We start from the raw sequence: 15381 nt of genomic DNA, 5'->3' as shown, positions 1-15381 counted from the left end.
TATTTTCTTTCTCTTATTAAGTCCATGAAACTTCACCTGATCTAAAGATATGCATAACTCATGATCAAGTGATGATATGGATTGAATAGCCTTCTTTTTTTTCTTTTCTTTTTTTCTTAAAGAAGAAGGATTGAATAGTCATTCAGCTCTTTTATTCTACATCTATAGCTGACGATGTGATTCACACTTTCTGCTTGACAAATCTATTTTGGCATTGCAAAATTCTCATCCTCTCGATTTACGTGAGGTGTAGCCATTTCCCAGGCCGTGAGCTCTGGTATCTTCACTGCATCATGTCCATTATTGAATGCATACAGAAAGGTGTTGGTTGTCAAGAGGTGTTCAGGGTAAACCCTAGCTGTGATGCATGTCCTTCCTCCACCACCAAAGCTCTCTACAACCGAGTGATCAATCTGTTTCCAAAATTTAAATCCATCAGAAACTTATTCATACCAACAAGAAAAGAAATTGAAGAATTGTATACCCACCAAGGTCCTTAGAGATACTCTTCTATCCTTCTCTATGTCAATGCCTACAAAGCCTCCATATGTTGGTTTGTAGATTCCTGCTCTCGAAGAGGATCTGGTTTTGGAGTCACAAGTACAAAAATGTTGTTAAGCTTATATTGAATAACAATGAGTCCACATGAACTAGAATTAGCTTATATAGCTGAATAGTTAGTAAAGTTCAATATGAAGGCTTACCTTCTCTGGTCAGAGCACATGAGTACCATGTGATTGTTGTTAGCTTTATAAACCCTGAAGAAGATAGCAGTGTGTTCCTCCAGGTCTTCAGAAGCCAAAACCAACAGCCCAAAAGGTCCTACTCCACCCTGAACAAAAGCTCCCCTTTCACCACAAAGCTTCTCAGGATCTAGCAACCAAGTAGGATCAAAAGGCTCCGCTCTCTCGAGGCTTGGAATTTCAAATTCAATTTCGATGTCAGCCTGTTTAAAAGTATCAAGCAAACATGGCGAAACCAACATTAAAATAGGCAACAAAAAAAGAAAAGAAAAGAAAGAAAGAGCATACACTCCTTGAGATGATGTTAGTGGAACATAAGATAGTAGATGATGAGAGAATTGCCTGTGAAGCTTTTATTCCTTCTATTTCTTGCAGACCTCCTGCTTTGAGCTCCAGGTCATACAAATGGACTTCTTCCCTTCTAAGAGATTCGATCTCTTCAATGGGCCACTGAACCAGTTGTTTTCCATTGCTATCTAGCCAGATAGTCCTGGGAAATGACTGCAAATCCAAAAGAAGGTAAACAGTTTAGCTTATTAGATCAAAATTATATGCTCAGAGCAGTTCCAATATTTTACATGCTTTCATAATTGCAAGATGTATTCTTGGTTATGGACATTGCAAGATGGTTCATTAAACACTCACCATGATTCCTGCCCACCCTTTTTTGACAGCATCTGACGTGCTATCGGACTCGTTGGACCATGCCCACACCACCCTACGGTTCTTCTGTTTGTCGAAAAATGACTTGGAAGCATAGAAATTTCCATAATCCATCCTTGACAACACTCGGTAGTCGTCGATAACTGAGCTATCCTCCGGTACAAAAGTGTCCCTCCCTTCGTCGTATCTACCTAATATATAGTAGTCCTGTGATGTCCTCATCAGACTCACTTTCAATACATGCTTTGTGTTGTCAGCGTTCACCGAAGTATCCAAGCCTTCTTTTCCTTTCAGAGACACTGGAAAAAAGTCCGGGCACTCCCACATGCCAGAAATTTGAGAAAAATACAAGGGAGACTCTGCCCTCACCCAATGCACAAAATCCTTGCTCCTATACAAGAGTGCGGTTGCCATTTCTGCCACCAGGGCTGCAATTGTGATCCGCCAATGCCCGTCGTGGCCTAGCCAAGCAGTAGTAGGGTCTCGAAATTTAGTCACAATGAGGTCCTCATCAGGTAGGATTATTGGATTGTACTCGGGCTTTATCCATTCGCGTAGCAACGGGTCCGAATCATTCTTTGGGAATGCAATGTTTTGGACTTGTCGGTTCTCCGAGTCGATCCCAGTGTAGAGGATAACCGGGCGGTCGCCTGGGAGGACGGTGATAGAGCCGGACCAGCAACCATTGATGTCGTAGGAATCAGTACGGTCAAGGGCGAGATCGAGTGACCGCCAATTTATCAGGTCGGTGGAGATTGAGTGAGCCCATGAAATGTTCCCCCAGAGTGCACTTTTGGGGTTGTGCTGGTAGAAGAGATGGTAAATGCCATTATGGTAGAGAGGCCCTGATTATGGTTATAGGTTTTTGCCCAATTCAAAAGTTAGTTACACAGAGGTAGGTAAAATGGATTAATATATATCTCCAAAATTATACCACTATTATTTAATATTTACCACTACCAAGATCCTATTTTGTGTGGACCTAAATCCCATATCTTTATGCATTAATTATGCCTCTTTATATTTTCGGATCATAAACTTTTTTCCCCTGCTTATGAAGTGAGTATCAATTTATGGATTTCCACTAAACATTCGCAAACTAGGATTGCTCACAAGCAACCTATCAGAGCATTATTAAGTTGTGTCACCTTAGTACTTCCAATATTATTCAAGAAGAGCATTGTTACAAGTTGTATCAAATTTATCATCAAAGTACTTTTGATGATTAGAACTTTCTCTGTGTCAAGAAGGATAAAGAGAGGGAGAACTTGCCAAGGTCATATAATAGTGACTTAATGAGTGTACTGCAGAAGAAGAAGAAGAAAAAGAAAAAAGAAAAAAAAAAACAAAGAAAGGCACATACCATTTGGATCTGCTTATGTTGACCATTTTTGCAATTGCCATGTTAATTAGTTTCCACCACCATAAGATGCCAATGAACAAAAAGTGCAAGCAAATCACAGCAGAGAGTTAGAGAAGAAAGGGAAAGACCGAGGACTAGCAAAATACAAGTGAGAGAGGATTAAGCCCTACCATTAAGCCAGTACTTGTGAGGTTGGAAGTGGTATGCAGTTCTATCTTGCCCTACCCCTTTTGAACACAACTCCACAGACTCTGGAAATGGAAGTGCAGCAGGAGAAGCATCCGCATTAATCCTATCAAACACAAAGAATGAATATAAAATGGTACAGGAGATCAGGGCAAAAGCCAAACTAAGTGGCCTATTTGATCTGGCCATGGCAATGAGAAGGGGAAAGAGAGTGTCTAATAACTATAAAAAGGTTGTACATATATATATATATATATATATATATATATATATAAAGAAGGAGAAAGAAGTACACTTCCTGCTTGTAAATTACCTATGAAACCTGCAGGTGAATTATTTGTTTGCTCTACAATGACTCAATTAGACTTTTAGTTGGTCTTTTCTTATATTATCAGCTCATGGATGTCAGAAGTGGCATGGATCCTCTATAACCTAGGTTGCAGGAATAGAAATTTAAATCCCACCCAGGAAGCTCCTAAGTTTAAAATCCCACCCCACCTTATCGATTAAAGAAAAAGAAGTAGTCCAATAAAAATACCATTCAAAGACTAGAGTAGCCAATTTTAGGAGAATTCTCTTATACCTACCTGTAGGTTGTGTATACGACCAGGATTAGAGAAGATCCTGCTCTCAGCTTATGTGATTTAGTGCTGAATAGATGCTGAATCAGCAGTATGACAAATGAAACTTTGCTGTATTGCTCTACAATTAGTATTTAATTAATGCATCTGACTCTTAAGTTAATTTCTCTAATCTTATAGGTTTGTCTGTTGATGATCTGTTCACAGGATCAGCATTGTATTATTTACTAATCTGCAAATATTATCTAATACGCACAAAAGAATTATTATTCTTTTAATATTTATTTGAAGGGAAAAATCTACGAAGGAAATTAGGAACAAGACAAGTTGGTAACGGTAGAGCCCAACTTTGAAGGGCATAAAAATCTATTAATTAGGACCTTGAAAATTATTTCGAAAGGGACCCAAAAATTAATCCAAATATGGATAGCACGTCTTGAGGAAAAAAAAATATATTAGAAATTATATTGCTATGAGCGTGGATCCAAGTATGCAACAAGCAACCTTAGGTTTTCCTCTATTCATAAAATAGTACAAATTTACAAGGATAAAATATTTGATAAATACTAGTGCTTTAACACAAAATATTACGTGAGATGCCGACTAGCTAAATATAGTCTTGCTAACTACTGGGTTAAGTTATCTATGCTATTATAAAATATAAATATTTTTGCATAAGTACCCTTGTAAAATCTCTTATTTTTCACCTTTAACATTTGCATTTATATGTACGATCTTTTTGCTTACTAATATTCGGAATTAAACTTTTTAATACGGATATAAAAAATTATAAGGATATATAAGTAAATAAGAGATATTGAAAGGAATGAAGGATATATATATATAAATATGTTGACTATTTTACCCTTGCGTATTTGCTAGTCCTCTTCCTATATTTCCTACTTCCCAACGGTTCTCTCGCCCCGTCCTCCGCTCCACTCCCTCAAAACCATCGGTTTTCTTCTCCACCTTTGCTTCTCCTCGGCATACAATTTTTCTTCGTTCTTGATTCTGGAAGAAAGCCATCTAATATTTGGTTAGTCATTCAAAAAACCTTTTGTAATGATTTAATCTTCTTCTCTTTTCTGTTCTTCTAGCTTATAGATAGTTCTGATGTTAGAATTCTCCTAATCTGAACAAAGAGATTTATTTGATAATAGTGGTAGTATTTATATAGGCAATGCCGCCTATGAGAATTGCCATTTCTAAGTATTGTTTCATGTAATTGGATATGTGCATTTCCATTGCACTATTTGCATGGATTGTGTTGTCGATAATGGTATACTTTTTTTCATCATTTTAAATGATGCAGGGATGATTGTTTAGTTGTTTTCTTCTAATTCTCTGCAAATTGGCGAAATGGTCCTGTACGATTGAGAAGTAGTTGCGGTATTGTATCACTGATTTCTCGATGGACCAGATTTCGCAAATGGAAACGGCATGTGGATCGCTTTTATATGAGCTCAAGGTATTCTATTTGTTCATACAGCTATTATTCTCTTCATTGTTGTTATTGTGCTTCATTCTGAAAGAGAATTTTGAAATGAAAGAGGAGCATACTTAGTGAACATGGATCATAATAGTTCACACGAAGGGCTAATACAACATAAAAGATAATACCACAATATACTGGGCCCTCGAGTTTTCAAGATCCTTCCCTGGTGAAGAAATTGAGAAAGAGGATTTGTTCTGGAAATACATGGATAAACTCTAATTTTACAAGCAGATACCTGTTGGCTTGCCCAAGGATTCTATGCAGATTTCGCCTACTAACCATGTTTTAGAATTGTAGCCCGCAGAGTTATCATGGAGTTGAATGATCAATTTCGGATAATATTTCTGTATTGCAGATAATATGGGATGAAATTGGAGAATCAGACACTGAAAGGGATAAAGTTCTCCTTGAGCTAGAACAGGAGTGTCTGAATATATATAGACGAAAAGTTGACCAGGTAAACCAATATAGAGCTCAGCTACAGAAAGAAGTTGCTGATGCTGAAGCAGAGATTGTGGCCATATGTTCTGTAATTGGTGAGCCACCAGTGCTTGTTCAGAAGGTGAGTCCTAATTATTGCTTTATTATGAATTTTAGCTGCTATAGTCAATTGGTATGGTAATTCTTAAAATATCAATAAAATTGTACTCTGGTATGTGTCAATCTACAGACTAAGCTTTAGATGACAAAGAATGATAAGCGGATGGATATAAAATGCGATCGTTTCTTACATTGTGTAAGACATGTCCACTTGTTTCTTATGCATAAATCTGTCTTCTTCTACAGCCGATGTTAGTTGATGTTCAACTATTTAGTGTCCATTTACTTTGTATAATCAAATATTGAAAAGCCTGTGTTGACTCTTTTCCTTCTATATTTTAAATACCACAAGTACTAAGATAGGAAGCAGAACTTTGCATACATAAGTTAGGGACATCAATGGACTACAAAACTAGTATTCAGGATTTTCCAATATGATTTTGGTTGCTATACTAGAGCAATCAGAGCGCAGGAAGCTTAAAAGAAGAGCTTGGGCTGATCAGTCCATTTCTAGAGGAGATGCAGAGGAAGAAAGAGAATAGAAGGAATCAATTTATTGATATTATGCAGCAGATACAGATCATATTACATGAGTTCAGGCCGACAGATGATTTTTCCAAGGTGGACATCGACGAGTCTGATCTATCCACAAGAAAGCTTGAAGACTTATATGGAAAGCTACAACTGCTTGAAAGAGAGAAGGTTAGAGCTCATATATTTGAAATCATTTTCCTTTTTAGGCTTTTCTAGTGAACCTTACCCCTGCTCAGAATACATTGTGCAACTTATTTTGCTTAAATTTGTCACTGCATAGGCAGATCGCTTGAAGCAAGTAACGAGCCACTTGAGTTCTTTGAATTCTCTATGTTCGGTGCTTGGCATAGATTTTGAGAATTTGGCTCAAGAAGGATCTCTCGGACAATATGAAGATGAAGGATATAAAAATGTCAGCGATGCTGCAATTCAAAAGTTGGCTTCTGAAATTCAGAGATTGAGGGAGGTTAAAATTAAAAGAATAGAGAAGGTAGGTAAAGTGAACCATCTGCAGTTGGATACTTTTTCTTTATTTATTTGAGCTCATAAGCTAAGTAGGCTGCCACCAATCTGTTATTCCTACATAAACTCCCCAGTACCCGGACACAAGAAGGGATTGAATTCAGGCAGGGTCATATAGCATTCATGCTTTGCCATTGAGTACCACCTTGGTGGTATTTTGATACATTGTCTGATAAAATTGTGCTTTGGCAGTTGCAAGATCTTGTGACTAGTATGTTGGAGCTCTGGAACCTGATGGATACACCATTAGAAGAGCAACAGATTTTCCAGAATATAACATGCAATATAGCTGCTTCAGAACATGAAATTGTAGATCCAAATGCTCTCTCAGTAGACTTCATAAAAAATGTGAGTGTGATAATCCATGTTCAAAGTTATTCCTTATATATTTTCTTCAGGGATACTTTTCTGGACTTAGATGGAAGGCTAAACATGGAGTGCCTCGGAAATGCAGATTGAGTCAGAAGTAATGAGGCTCGAAAAGCTAAAAGCTAGCAAGATGAAAGATCTTGTTCTCAAGAAAAAGAATGAACTTGACGAGATTCTTATGCGAGCACATATATTTGTAGATGCAGATGATGAGAACGAGTCCAGATTTGAAGCTGTTGAAGGTGGCAGAACTCTTCGACATTATTGCTGACAATGTCATTATGTACACTATCAGCAGTTGGTTAATCTATTCTACACTTTTGGTTTGCAGGAACCACTGAACCCTCTTTAATTCTGGAACAGCTCGAATATCAAATTTCTGCTTCTAAAGAGGAGGAATTTAGCAGGAAAGAAATTCTTGAGAAGATGGAAAAATGGATTGCAGCATGTGAAGAAGAATTTTGGCTTGAAGAGTACAATAGAGTTGGACTTCTAACTATTCTTTCATTGGTTGCTGTTTTACTATTTTCTGCAAATACTTTCTTATATTAGGTATTTTCAGGATGAGAATCGTTACAGTGCTGTAAAAGGCGCTCACCTTACATTGAAACGCGCTGAAAAAGCTCGTGCCATAGTCAGCAAAATCCCAGGTTCTTCCTTTGTACTATCCTCAGTTCACAGTTTTGGTGAGAATAGGCTACACCTATGACCAAAACATAATCTTTAATTTTCTTGTTCATTTGGAGAAGCAATGGTGGACACCTTGGCTGCAAAAACTACAATGTGGGAGAAAGAAAGGGGCACTGATTTTGCATACGATGGCGTAAGCCTTCCTCTTTATGAGTATTTGTTCTTTCATTTACTTGGCAAATGAACCAAACAAGACTTTCTGTTCTCTTTCTTTTTATCAATACTTACAGGTCCGACTTTTATCAATCCTAGAAGAGTACACTAGTGTCAGGAAGGAGAAAGAACTGGAGAGGAAAAGACTGAGGGTATTACTATTATCAATTTATAATAACCACGTAAAATTAAAATGGTTAATGTTTCTAATTTTGTATTATGATGTGCCGTGACACTGCAGGAACAGAAGAGACTTCAGGGTCAGCTTGTACCAGAGCAAGAAACACCTTTTGGCTCCAAACCAGGCCCTTTGAAGAATGTGAAGAAGGTAACAAGAACTTTCTCTGGGAGTCATAGAAGAAAGCCATCTTTAGGTGCAAGAATTGATTCACTGCACTCAATAATCTCTCCACGCTTAGCAAGAAAGGTTGACGAAGAGCCTACGATATCCATTGGTTAGATTCCTTAAACCATTCATTGTGGTGATCTAAACTTACGAAGAAAAGAGCTATTAAATCCATTGCCTATTTAACAGACGAGCACGAATGCTTGTAGTTAGGAGCATCCTCAATGAAACAACAATGCAACGTAAAACTTTTGCTCCTTTAGTTTCAGATGAACAACAGGACATCAATGCCGTCGAAGACTGATTTCATCAATAGCAATGACGAGATTGTGACATCCAAAAGCCCAATGACAGAGCACATGGTATTCTCGCCAGTCCCAGTGTCTCAAACTTCAGAAAAAGAACGGAGCAAGGAAATAGGGTACTCCTTCCAAGAGAGAAGAGCTGGATTTGTCTCATCAAAAGCTTAACTTAAGCAGTTCAGAACTTCAGATCTCATACCAACACAATTTTGTGACAAGTAGTGTTTATTATACTTATAATTGATATATTCCTTGCTCGAGCATCCTTTACTGTCTATAACTGTTATTGATTTAGAGTATACAAGAGTGAATATTATGACATATATTCTATCGAGATGTCAAGATGTGATAATTTGCTGAACCAATCAGCAGAAATTTTTTTTAAAAAAAAAAACTCATTTTTGCAAATTTGAGTGGAGCTATTCAAGATCATACTCTGGTTGGGTAGTAAAACAACCTCCTGAAACTATGATGAAAACATACGATTTGTCTCTCGAACTATCTGAAACTAAACTACATAATAATATAATTTGATGTTGTTCATTGTGAGTTTTCCTCGGCTCTTCTTCTTCTTCCCTTTTTTTTCTTTTTTGTTTGTGATAAATGCTCTTTTCTAAACTAACAGTTTGTGCAGGTTCACACTTTGAAAATGTAATTTAGACTAAGAAAAGAAAAAGACTTACAGAAAACATGGAAATTTCTAAGGGTATTTGCACTTTTGCAGATGCTTCAGCACAATTCGAACCTACTCCTATAGATGTTTATGATCCATGGTTATCTTTGCTTGTATATGGAATACTCTTGTAACTCTTCCATCTTAAAATTTACTTCCTAATTTACATATACACTCTTCTCAACGAAAAAAAAAAGTATGCAAATAAGGGACTTTAGAGGGGTGTACGAGCAAAAAGTCCATCGTATAACTCGGCCTGTACCAGTTCTTCTCCACTCTCTCCCGGCAGCATCGCCTTCATCTCACTGCCCATGACCACCTCTTCCCAATCCAAGCTATACTCTGGTACGTACTAATCCTCTCTTTTTTCCTTCCTGTTTCTGTCTCTGTCTCTCTCTGTCTCTCTCTCTCTCTCTCTCTCTAACCTCCTTTTCTCTCTACAAACCCTCCTCAGATGACGTCAGCCTCGTCGTCCTCCTCGTCGACATCAACCCCTTCTTCTGGGCCTCCTCCAATGGCGGCACCACCCTCCCCTTCTCTACCTTCCTCAACCAAGTAATTTTCCCTCTCTTTCTCTCGCTCTCTCTCTCTCTCTCTCTAAAAACGTTAGAGAATCCCATGACCTAACCTTCGAAGGACCGACCTTTATAGGTGATTCCTTTTATGAACTCGCTTCTCCTCCTCAACCAACTCAACCACGTTGTCCTCATCGCCACCGGAGTGTATTCTTGTAGCTATATCTATGACTCGGAGGAAGGTGGTGGTGGGGGGCACGTGCCCGCCGTGTGCTCCGAGATCCTCGGCAAGTTGGAGGAGTTCGTGGCTAAGGACGGGCGGCTCGGGAAGGGATCCGATAGGGTTTCTCCAGGTGGCGGCGTCGCTTCGTTGCTCTCTGGATCGCTTTCTCTCGCTCTGTGCTGTATCCTTGATGGGTATCTGTCACTAAAGTTAGCATTTTTATTTGCGGTTTTGAGATTTCGGGAGGTTTTGTTGGGTCTTTGATTGAGGTATAGATATACAAAGGGTTTTCCGATCTGGAGCTCGGCATCCACAACCCCGGGTGAGTGCTTATTCTGTTTATTTATCTTGATTTTTGTTTACTTGGGCTGATCGTTTGGGATTAATTCTTCTGATTTTCTGATCTAATGAATTAGAGGTATATTAGATAACACTAAGGGGAATTAGGCTATTAGCTTGGTGTCACAGTCTTCAAGATGTTATGGATCTATCACTTTCATGGAAACATGAAGAGATATGTGACACTAGAGTTATTGCCTCTAGTAATAGTACTGCAGAGGTGTTGATAAGTTACTTCCATAAGTTTATCTCATATGTACGTTGAAAATTGTTCTGTCGAGCATTTGCATAATAAGTTTTGCAGAGAGTAAGTGTAAGATTTTCAGCTATAGATTGACAATACAATTTCAGTTTATCTGGCAGAAGCTGTATATGTGTCAATACATCAATTTAGGGAAGAAAATGATCAGATATGTTTTCCTCCTTTTATTTGTCTTGTGGACAATTTTCTTCATTAAGTTCACAGTTCTCTTATGCATCAAATCATTTACATACTATATGGTTCTATGTTATAAGATTTATGAGCTTTATGATACTAATTTTGATCTGATTTGATTTCTTGATTGGTTTCAGTTATGCCTTGAACATCTTTAGAGCAAAGTTCAATGATAGTAGTTCTGCTAGGTTGAAGTAGGAAATTCTCTAGTGAAACTAATGATATCAACTCTTAGCTGTTCTTGTTTACCAAAATATCAAATATCTCTCCCTTTCTTTAAGCTGCGTTTATGGTTTTCAGTCCTGTTTGTGCATGTTGTAGGTCTTAGGATCACTAGCTTTGATGGCCTCTTTCAGTTAAGTAAATAAAATCTGTTGCAGTTTATATTGCATAGTAATCTCTTGTGTTCTTTTATATTCTTGACTCCCGAGAATGACTTGTGTGCTATTTCACATTCACTGTGTTCTACATTATTGCTGATATACTAACATCAGGAGACAGATTGTTTGCCTGCAGGGTTCTCCAGATGGACCTGAACAGTATGTATATAGTGCTTTACTCAAATCAGCTATGACTTTTCATCTTGACCTCAACCATGTGAAGGTGAATGTGCAGATATGTGGCAGTAATGAATGCGATATTTTCAGCGCAGCGCTCCATGGTATCCTCTAGGAAGATATAAAACTTTATTATGATCTTAGTATTGGAATTTGTGAGTCCTTTTTATTGTTATCATGGTGATCAAAGATGACATAAGTAATATACAAGGACCTCCAGAAAGGTGGATTCAGTCATTTGCTTGTTTTCAGAGCTTTAGATGAATCTGTGCTTGACATATGTTATCTTGCCTTGCATATATCAAATTTCTGATAGTATTATACATGGGCAGAAGTGACTACTGCAAGGTATGATAAGTACATTTAGAATAATTCTGTTTTGGGGTTGTGCTTTGGCATAGAAGCATTTTGGCTGACCACTGTGCTTATTAGCCTTTTAATATTTACGAGTGCATAGAAAAATAGCAAAGAATATTGAATACTAGTCTGAATTATCTGTGTAGATGCTATCAGTTTGGGACATACTATTGAGGTCATGTTTGTAGATTTGGCTTGGCTTTCTTTTGACGATGTTTGGCCCATGATAATTGGTGTCTTATATTCTGTATACCATCACTAGGGTATACTATGCCACATACTAGCATGAGTTTGTACCACAGAAAGTAAATCTTTGATTGCAGGTTGTGTGCACGATCAGTGATGGCATTAGACTATTAGAGACCAATGTGCCATGGTTTTGATGACATTTTTGTATCAAATTTGAAATTTCATAGGAGACAACTACTACTTCCTGTCTCTAACTTGAACCTGCTAGTGATACATCATTTTACATAGTTTTCTTTTTTTTTTGAAATGGTCAGAGATTTTGTTTATGACCTCTATTGCATGGAATTTTAATGCTGCTTAAATTATTCCTAAATTCAATGCTCTCTTAGGTTCCTATTGATTCGTGCATTGTGGGAATCCAACACTCTGCCTTCTTGCAACAGGTGATGTGTTGTAAGATTTTGATGATCATTTGAAGAACTTTGATATTTGTTACGAGTTATTGTTGTCTTGTCTCTCGTCTTTCCGCTGATGAATATCTTAGTAAATTAATTTGCAGGCTTCATACATAACTGGTGGAGTTTATCTGAAGCCCCAACTGCTAGATGGTCTATTTCAGTACCTTGCAGTAAGTTATTTTTTATTTTCATCTATTAGACACAATTCCTTTGTATCAAGTACAAAGAATATGTAACCCCAAGTTAGGGCGTTTGAACCTGTCCTTTTAGAGTATGTTGAAGATTTAACTGATCCTCTCTTCCAGTAGGTAACCCATGGCCTCCTCTCCCCTCCTTCGCATCAAAGGTTATTGCTTATATTATAAGCTATTATCTTTTGATCTTTCATGAAATCTGCAGGCTGTGTTTGCAACAGATTTACACTCAAGAAGCTTTTTGCGACTCCCTAAACCTGTAGGAGTGGATTTTCGTGCCTCGTATGTGTTCTCCACTTATTCACATTCTAGATCCAGCTTAAGCATGTTAACTATTTTGTAATCAAGAAATCAGTGTTAAGTTATTGAAACATTATATATCAGTGTATGCTCATTAAATGTTTCTTGAATATTACATCATGATTGACTTCCATTAGTTACATTACTTATTTTCATGTGCTAAGTTCAAACCATGAAAATAGCACAAGAAATCATTTCTAACTATTTCACTTCTTATTAACATGTGATACAAAATATAGGTGCCACTGGCAATGCACAATGCCAGCATTTTGTTGGCTTGCCACATTGAACGATTTATGCTGGTTGTCAATTTATCATGCCATGCCTTTATGGAGACGGTGTCAGGCTGGTTGGTTTGTTGTATCACTAGTTGGCACATTCCAGCATACAATTTAGTGGGAAAATTAATAGTAGGACTATATGACTCATATTTCACATTAAAAAAGTAGGGAAAATGAGATGTACCAAGTTTCAGCTTTTAAGATATGCATGAGGTAGTCTGATGCCAAATACATAAAAGAAAAAAAGAGAGGAAAAAAGACAAAACAGTTGTAATCTAGGTAGCTCTGCTGATCCTCCAGTATAGTTCTATAGGAGAGGCTTGTAGTCCTCGCGGGAAATGTAATGCCACATACCTCACATAATTAAAGTCATATCACTCTGAGTGAAATCCATGCTGATGAGATAACAGAGATCATGAACTCATCATAGATTAGGATTGTCTATCATTGTTGCCTCTGTTATATTGAATAACAACACAGACCAAAAGGAGCAGAGGAATCCATCCACGACTTATATGAATGAACACATAATCATGCATCTCTATGATCAATGCATGCCACAAGATAATGTTTTCTGGCAATTTCTGCATAAGTCATTGCTATCTAAATATTTGCATACTTGAATATACACATGTATAGGTGGTGTTCTTCATTGAACTAGTTACATATTTATACATATGTATTTAACAGATATAAAAGTGTTTATTCTAACTTATATATCTGATTGTTGTGGTCCTTGCAGATGTTTCTGCCACAAAAAGACAATTGACATGGGATATGTATGTTCAGTTTGCTTGTCAATATTCTGCAAGCATCACAAGAAGTGTTCCACCTGTGGGTGAGTATTAACTTTCTTTTATTTGCAACAGCTTTTTAAGTATCAAATGAAAACTTGAATCTCATTTGCCATAAATTCTTTCTTCATGCAAGTCACATTAGATTGTGTAGTCTATTGTTGATGTACTATGTTAAGACTTAATCATGACATTTTAGATTGAATTGTCTCCAGACATCCAATATTCAGATGCATGTTCTTTTGAAATATTTTGATACAGCAACGAAACAAGATCGAATTGTCTCCACCAGCATTCCTTTGTTCACATTATATTTTGGCACATTAATGATTCAGTTTTGATTGCAGGTCAGACTATCCAGCGTCGGATCAAAAGCAGAAAGAGGCTTAACAAGTGCTAGTCCAGTTCACAAGGGACACACAACTGACTCACAGTTTTGCAGTTCTCCATCTTTTAGGAAGCAGAGTGGCTTGTGGAATGGTGAATTTGAAAGGACCTCTGTCCTGCCATGACATAAAAACATAACAAAGTGAGCAAAAAAACTCAGATGATGCCCAGGAAAGTATTCTAAAGTGAATTTCTGTGGTGGAGCAAAGGCGGTAACCAACTGGTGGGAATTATTTAGGGAGGCAAAGAGCAAGGTATTTGAGCTAAACTTCCAAAGGCAGATAGTTATCCCAGTTTTCTTCTTTAAGAACAAATTATACAGTTTTGGATGTTTTCATTTTCAGAGTGAGGATATATTTGGCTTCACTTATATCACATTTTTGCCTTCCTTTTTTTCTTTGTATATTTTTGGGATTTCATCTCTACTCTTGGGTTTTTGATAATATGCATCATTGGTGCTTGCCGTTTTTCGGACAAATTGGATGGAAATATTTTTGCAGTAAACTCGGTTAGTCAACACATGCAAAGGTCTTCTATTGTTCATTTTCAAGCTATTCAAGGCATACTTCGTTATGTTAAAGGCACACTTCAGTTTGGTCTTTTTCGTCTCTCCATCAATCACCCTCTAATCCCATAGCCTGCTCGGATTGGGTGGGTTGCTCAGACACCACCAGACGTTGAACATCAGGTTATGCTATTTATCTTGGTGAAAACCTAGTATCATGGAGCACCAAGAAACAACCTACTGTCTCACACTCCAGTTGTGAAACTGAATGTCGAGCCCTAGAACTAACACTGCTGCAGAAGTTAAATGGCTATCACATCTCCTATGTGATCTTCAAGTCTCCTCTCTTAAAGTGTCCATTAATGTTATGTGATAACAAAAGTGCCGTCTTTTTATGCATGAATCCGGTGTCTCACTAAAGGTCTAAACACATTGATTTGTTCACAAGGAGTAAGTACTTCACCCACGCTTCACTTGATGGGGTATTGGTATATCTGTCATGAGATAAAGGTTTTTTGTTACTTGTATTTAGTTGGTATTAGTTTGTCGTTGGCAACTTATTGTTACAGTAAGTCGTTTTGTTGAATATTAGACAAACTCCATCCAAATAGGTGCGGTGGTTTCTCAAACATTCTCAACTCTTTCTCAATAATAACGTGTGCAAAATATCTCACTAGTAAAAGTTT

General features: G+C 37.4%; 3 protein-coding genes across 3 annotated transcripts; 2 read left to right on the top strand and 1 right to left on the bottom strand.

The window, feature by feature from the left end:
• Nucleotides 1-61: 61 nt before the first annotated feature.
• Nucleotides 62-3173, bottom strand: LOC140783814 (beta-fructofuranosidase, insoluble isoenzyme 7-like). Its single transcript, XM_073130883.1, has 7 exons — nt 2940-3173; nt 2770-2778; nt 1389-2251; nt 1086-1244; nt 705-946; nt 489-582; nt 62-413 (listed from the first exon to the last, which is right to left on the bottom strand). The coding sequence occupies exons 1-7, from the start codon at nt 3142-3144 to the stop codon at nt 204-206; spliced, it is 1782 nt and encodes a 593-aa protein (XP_072986984.1). The 5' UTR covers nt 3145-3173; the 3' UTR covers nt 62-203.
• A 1774-nt stretch (nt 3174-4947) lies between these two features.
• Nucleotides 4948-8821, top strand: LOC140801579 (65-kDa microtubule-associated protein 3-like). The gene is made up of 12 exons (XM_073156752.1): nt 4948-5004; nt 5387-5593; nt 6028-6273; nt 6386-6595; nt 6820-6975; nt 7082-7238; nt 7328-7479; nt 7559-7646; nt 7746-7819; nt 7917-7991; nt 8081-8294; nt 8449-8821. Exons 1-12 carry the CDS (start codon nt 4948-4950, stop codon nt 8487-8489), a joined length of 1677 nt encoding a protein of 558 aa, XP_073012853.1. The 3' UTR covers nt 8490-8821.
• Nucleotides 8822-9347: 526 nt separating this feature from the next.
• On the top strand, nt 9348-14668 carry LOC140780545 (general transcription and DNA repair factor IIH subunit TFB4). Its single transcript, XM_073126169.1, has 11 exons — nt 9348-9505; nt 9615-9715; nt 9812-10079; nt 10174-10220; nt 11175-11212; nt 11289-11334; nt 12166-12219; nt 12336-12404; nt 12634-12710; nt 13752-13847; nt 14151-14668. Exons 1-11 carry the CDS (start codon nt 9472-9474, stop codon nt 14191-14193), a joined length of 873 nt encoding a protein of 290 aa, XP_072982270.1. The 5' UTR covers nt 9348-9471; the 3' UTR covers nt 14194-14668.
• Nucleotides 14669-15381: the final 713 nt, after the last annotated feature.

This window comes from Typha latifolia, chromosome 1 (genome assembly GCF_019914945.1).
Source record: "Typha latifolia isolate L0001 chromosome 1, TyphaL0001v2, whole genome shotgun sequence".
NCBI classification, from domain to species: domain Eukaryota; kingdom Viridiplantae; phylum Streptophyta; class Magnoliopsida; order Poales; family Typhaceae; genus Typha; species Typha latifolia.
The sequence above is the reverse complement of the archived record's forward strand: the minus strand, read 5'-3'. Positions and strand labels throughout refer to the sequence as shown.

Coding starts and splice junctions, on each gene's coding strand:
- LOC140780545 (XM_073126169.1), top strand. CDS start 9,472: ATGACCACCTCTTCCCAATCCAAGCTATACTCTG. Junction 10,080..10,173: donor GCTTTCTCTCGCTCTGTGCT/GTATCCTTGATG, acceptor ATTGAGGTATAG/ATATACAAAGGGTTTTCCGA. Junction 10,221..11,174: donor CTCGGCATCCACAACCCCGG/GTGAGTGCTTAT, acceptor ATCAGGAGACAG/ATTGTTTGCCTGCAGGGTTC.
- LOC140801579 (XM_073156752.1), top strand. CDS start 4,948: ATGGACCAGATTTCGCAAATGGAAACGGCATGTGGATCGCTTTTATAT. Junction 6,976..7,081: donor CAGTAGACTTCATAAAAAAT/GTGAGTGTGATA, acceptor TCGGAAATGCAG/ATTGAGTCAGAAGTAATGAG. Junction 7,992..8,080: donor TGGAGAGGAAAAGACTGAGG/GTATTACTATTA, acceptor GTGACACTGCAG/GAACAGAAGAGACTTCAGGG.
- LOC140783814 (XM_073130883.1), bottom strand. CDS start 3,144: ATGGCCAGATCAAATAGGCCACTTAGTTTGGCTTTTGCCCTGATCTCC. Junction 1,245..1,388: donor AAGGGTGGGCAGGAATCATG/GTGAGTGTTTAA, acceptor TTGGATTTGCAG/TCATTTCCCAGGACTATCTG. Junction 947..1,085: donor AAGGAATAAAAGCTTCACAG/GCAATTCTCTCA, acceptor ACTTTTAAACAG/GCTGACATCGAAATTGAATT.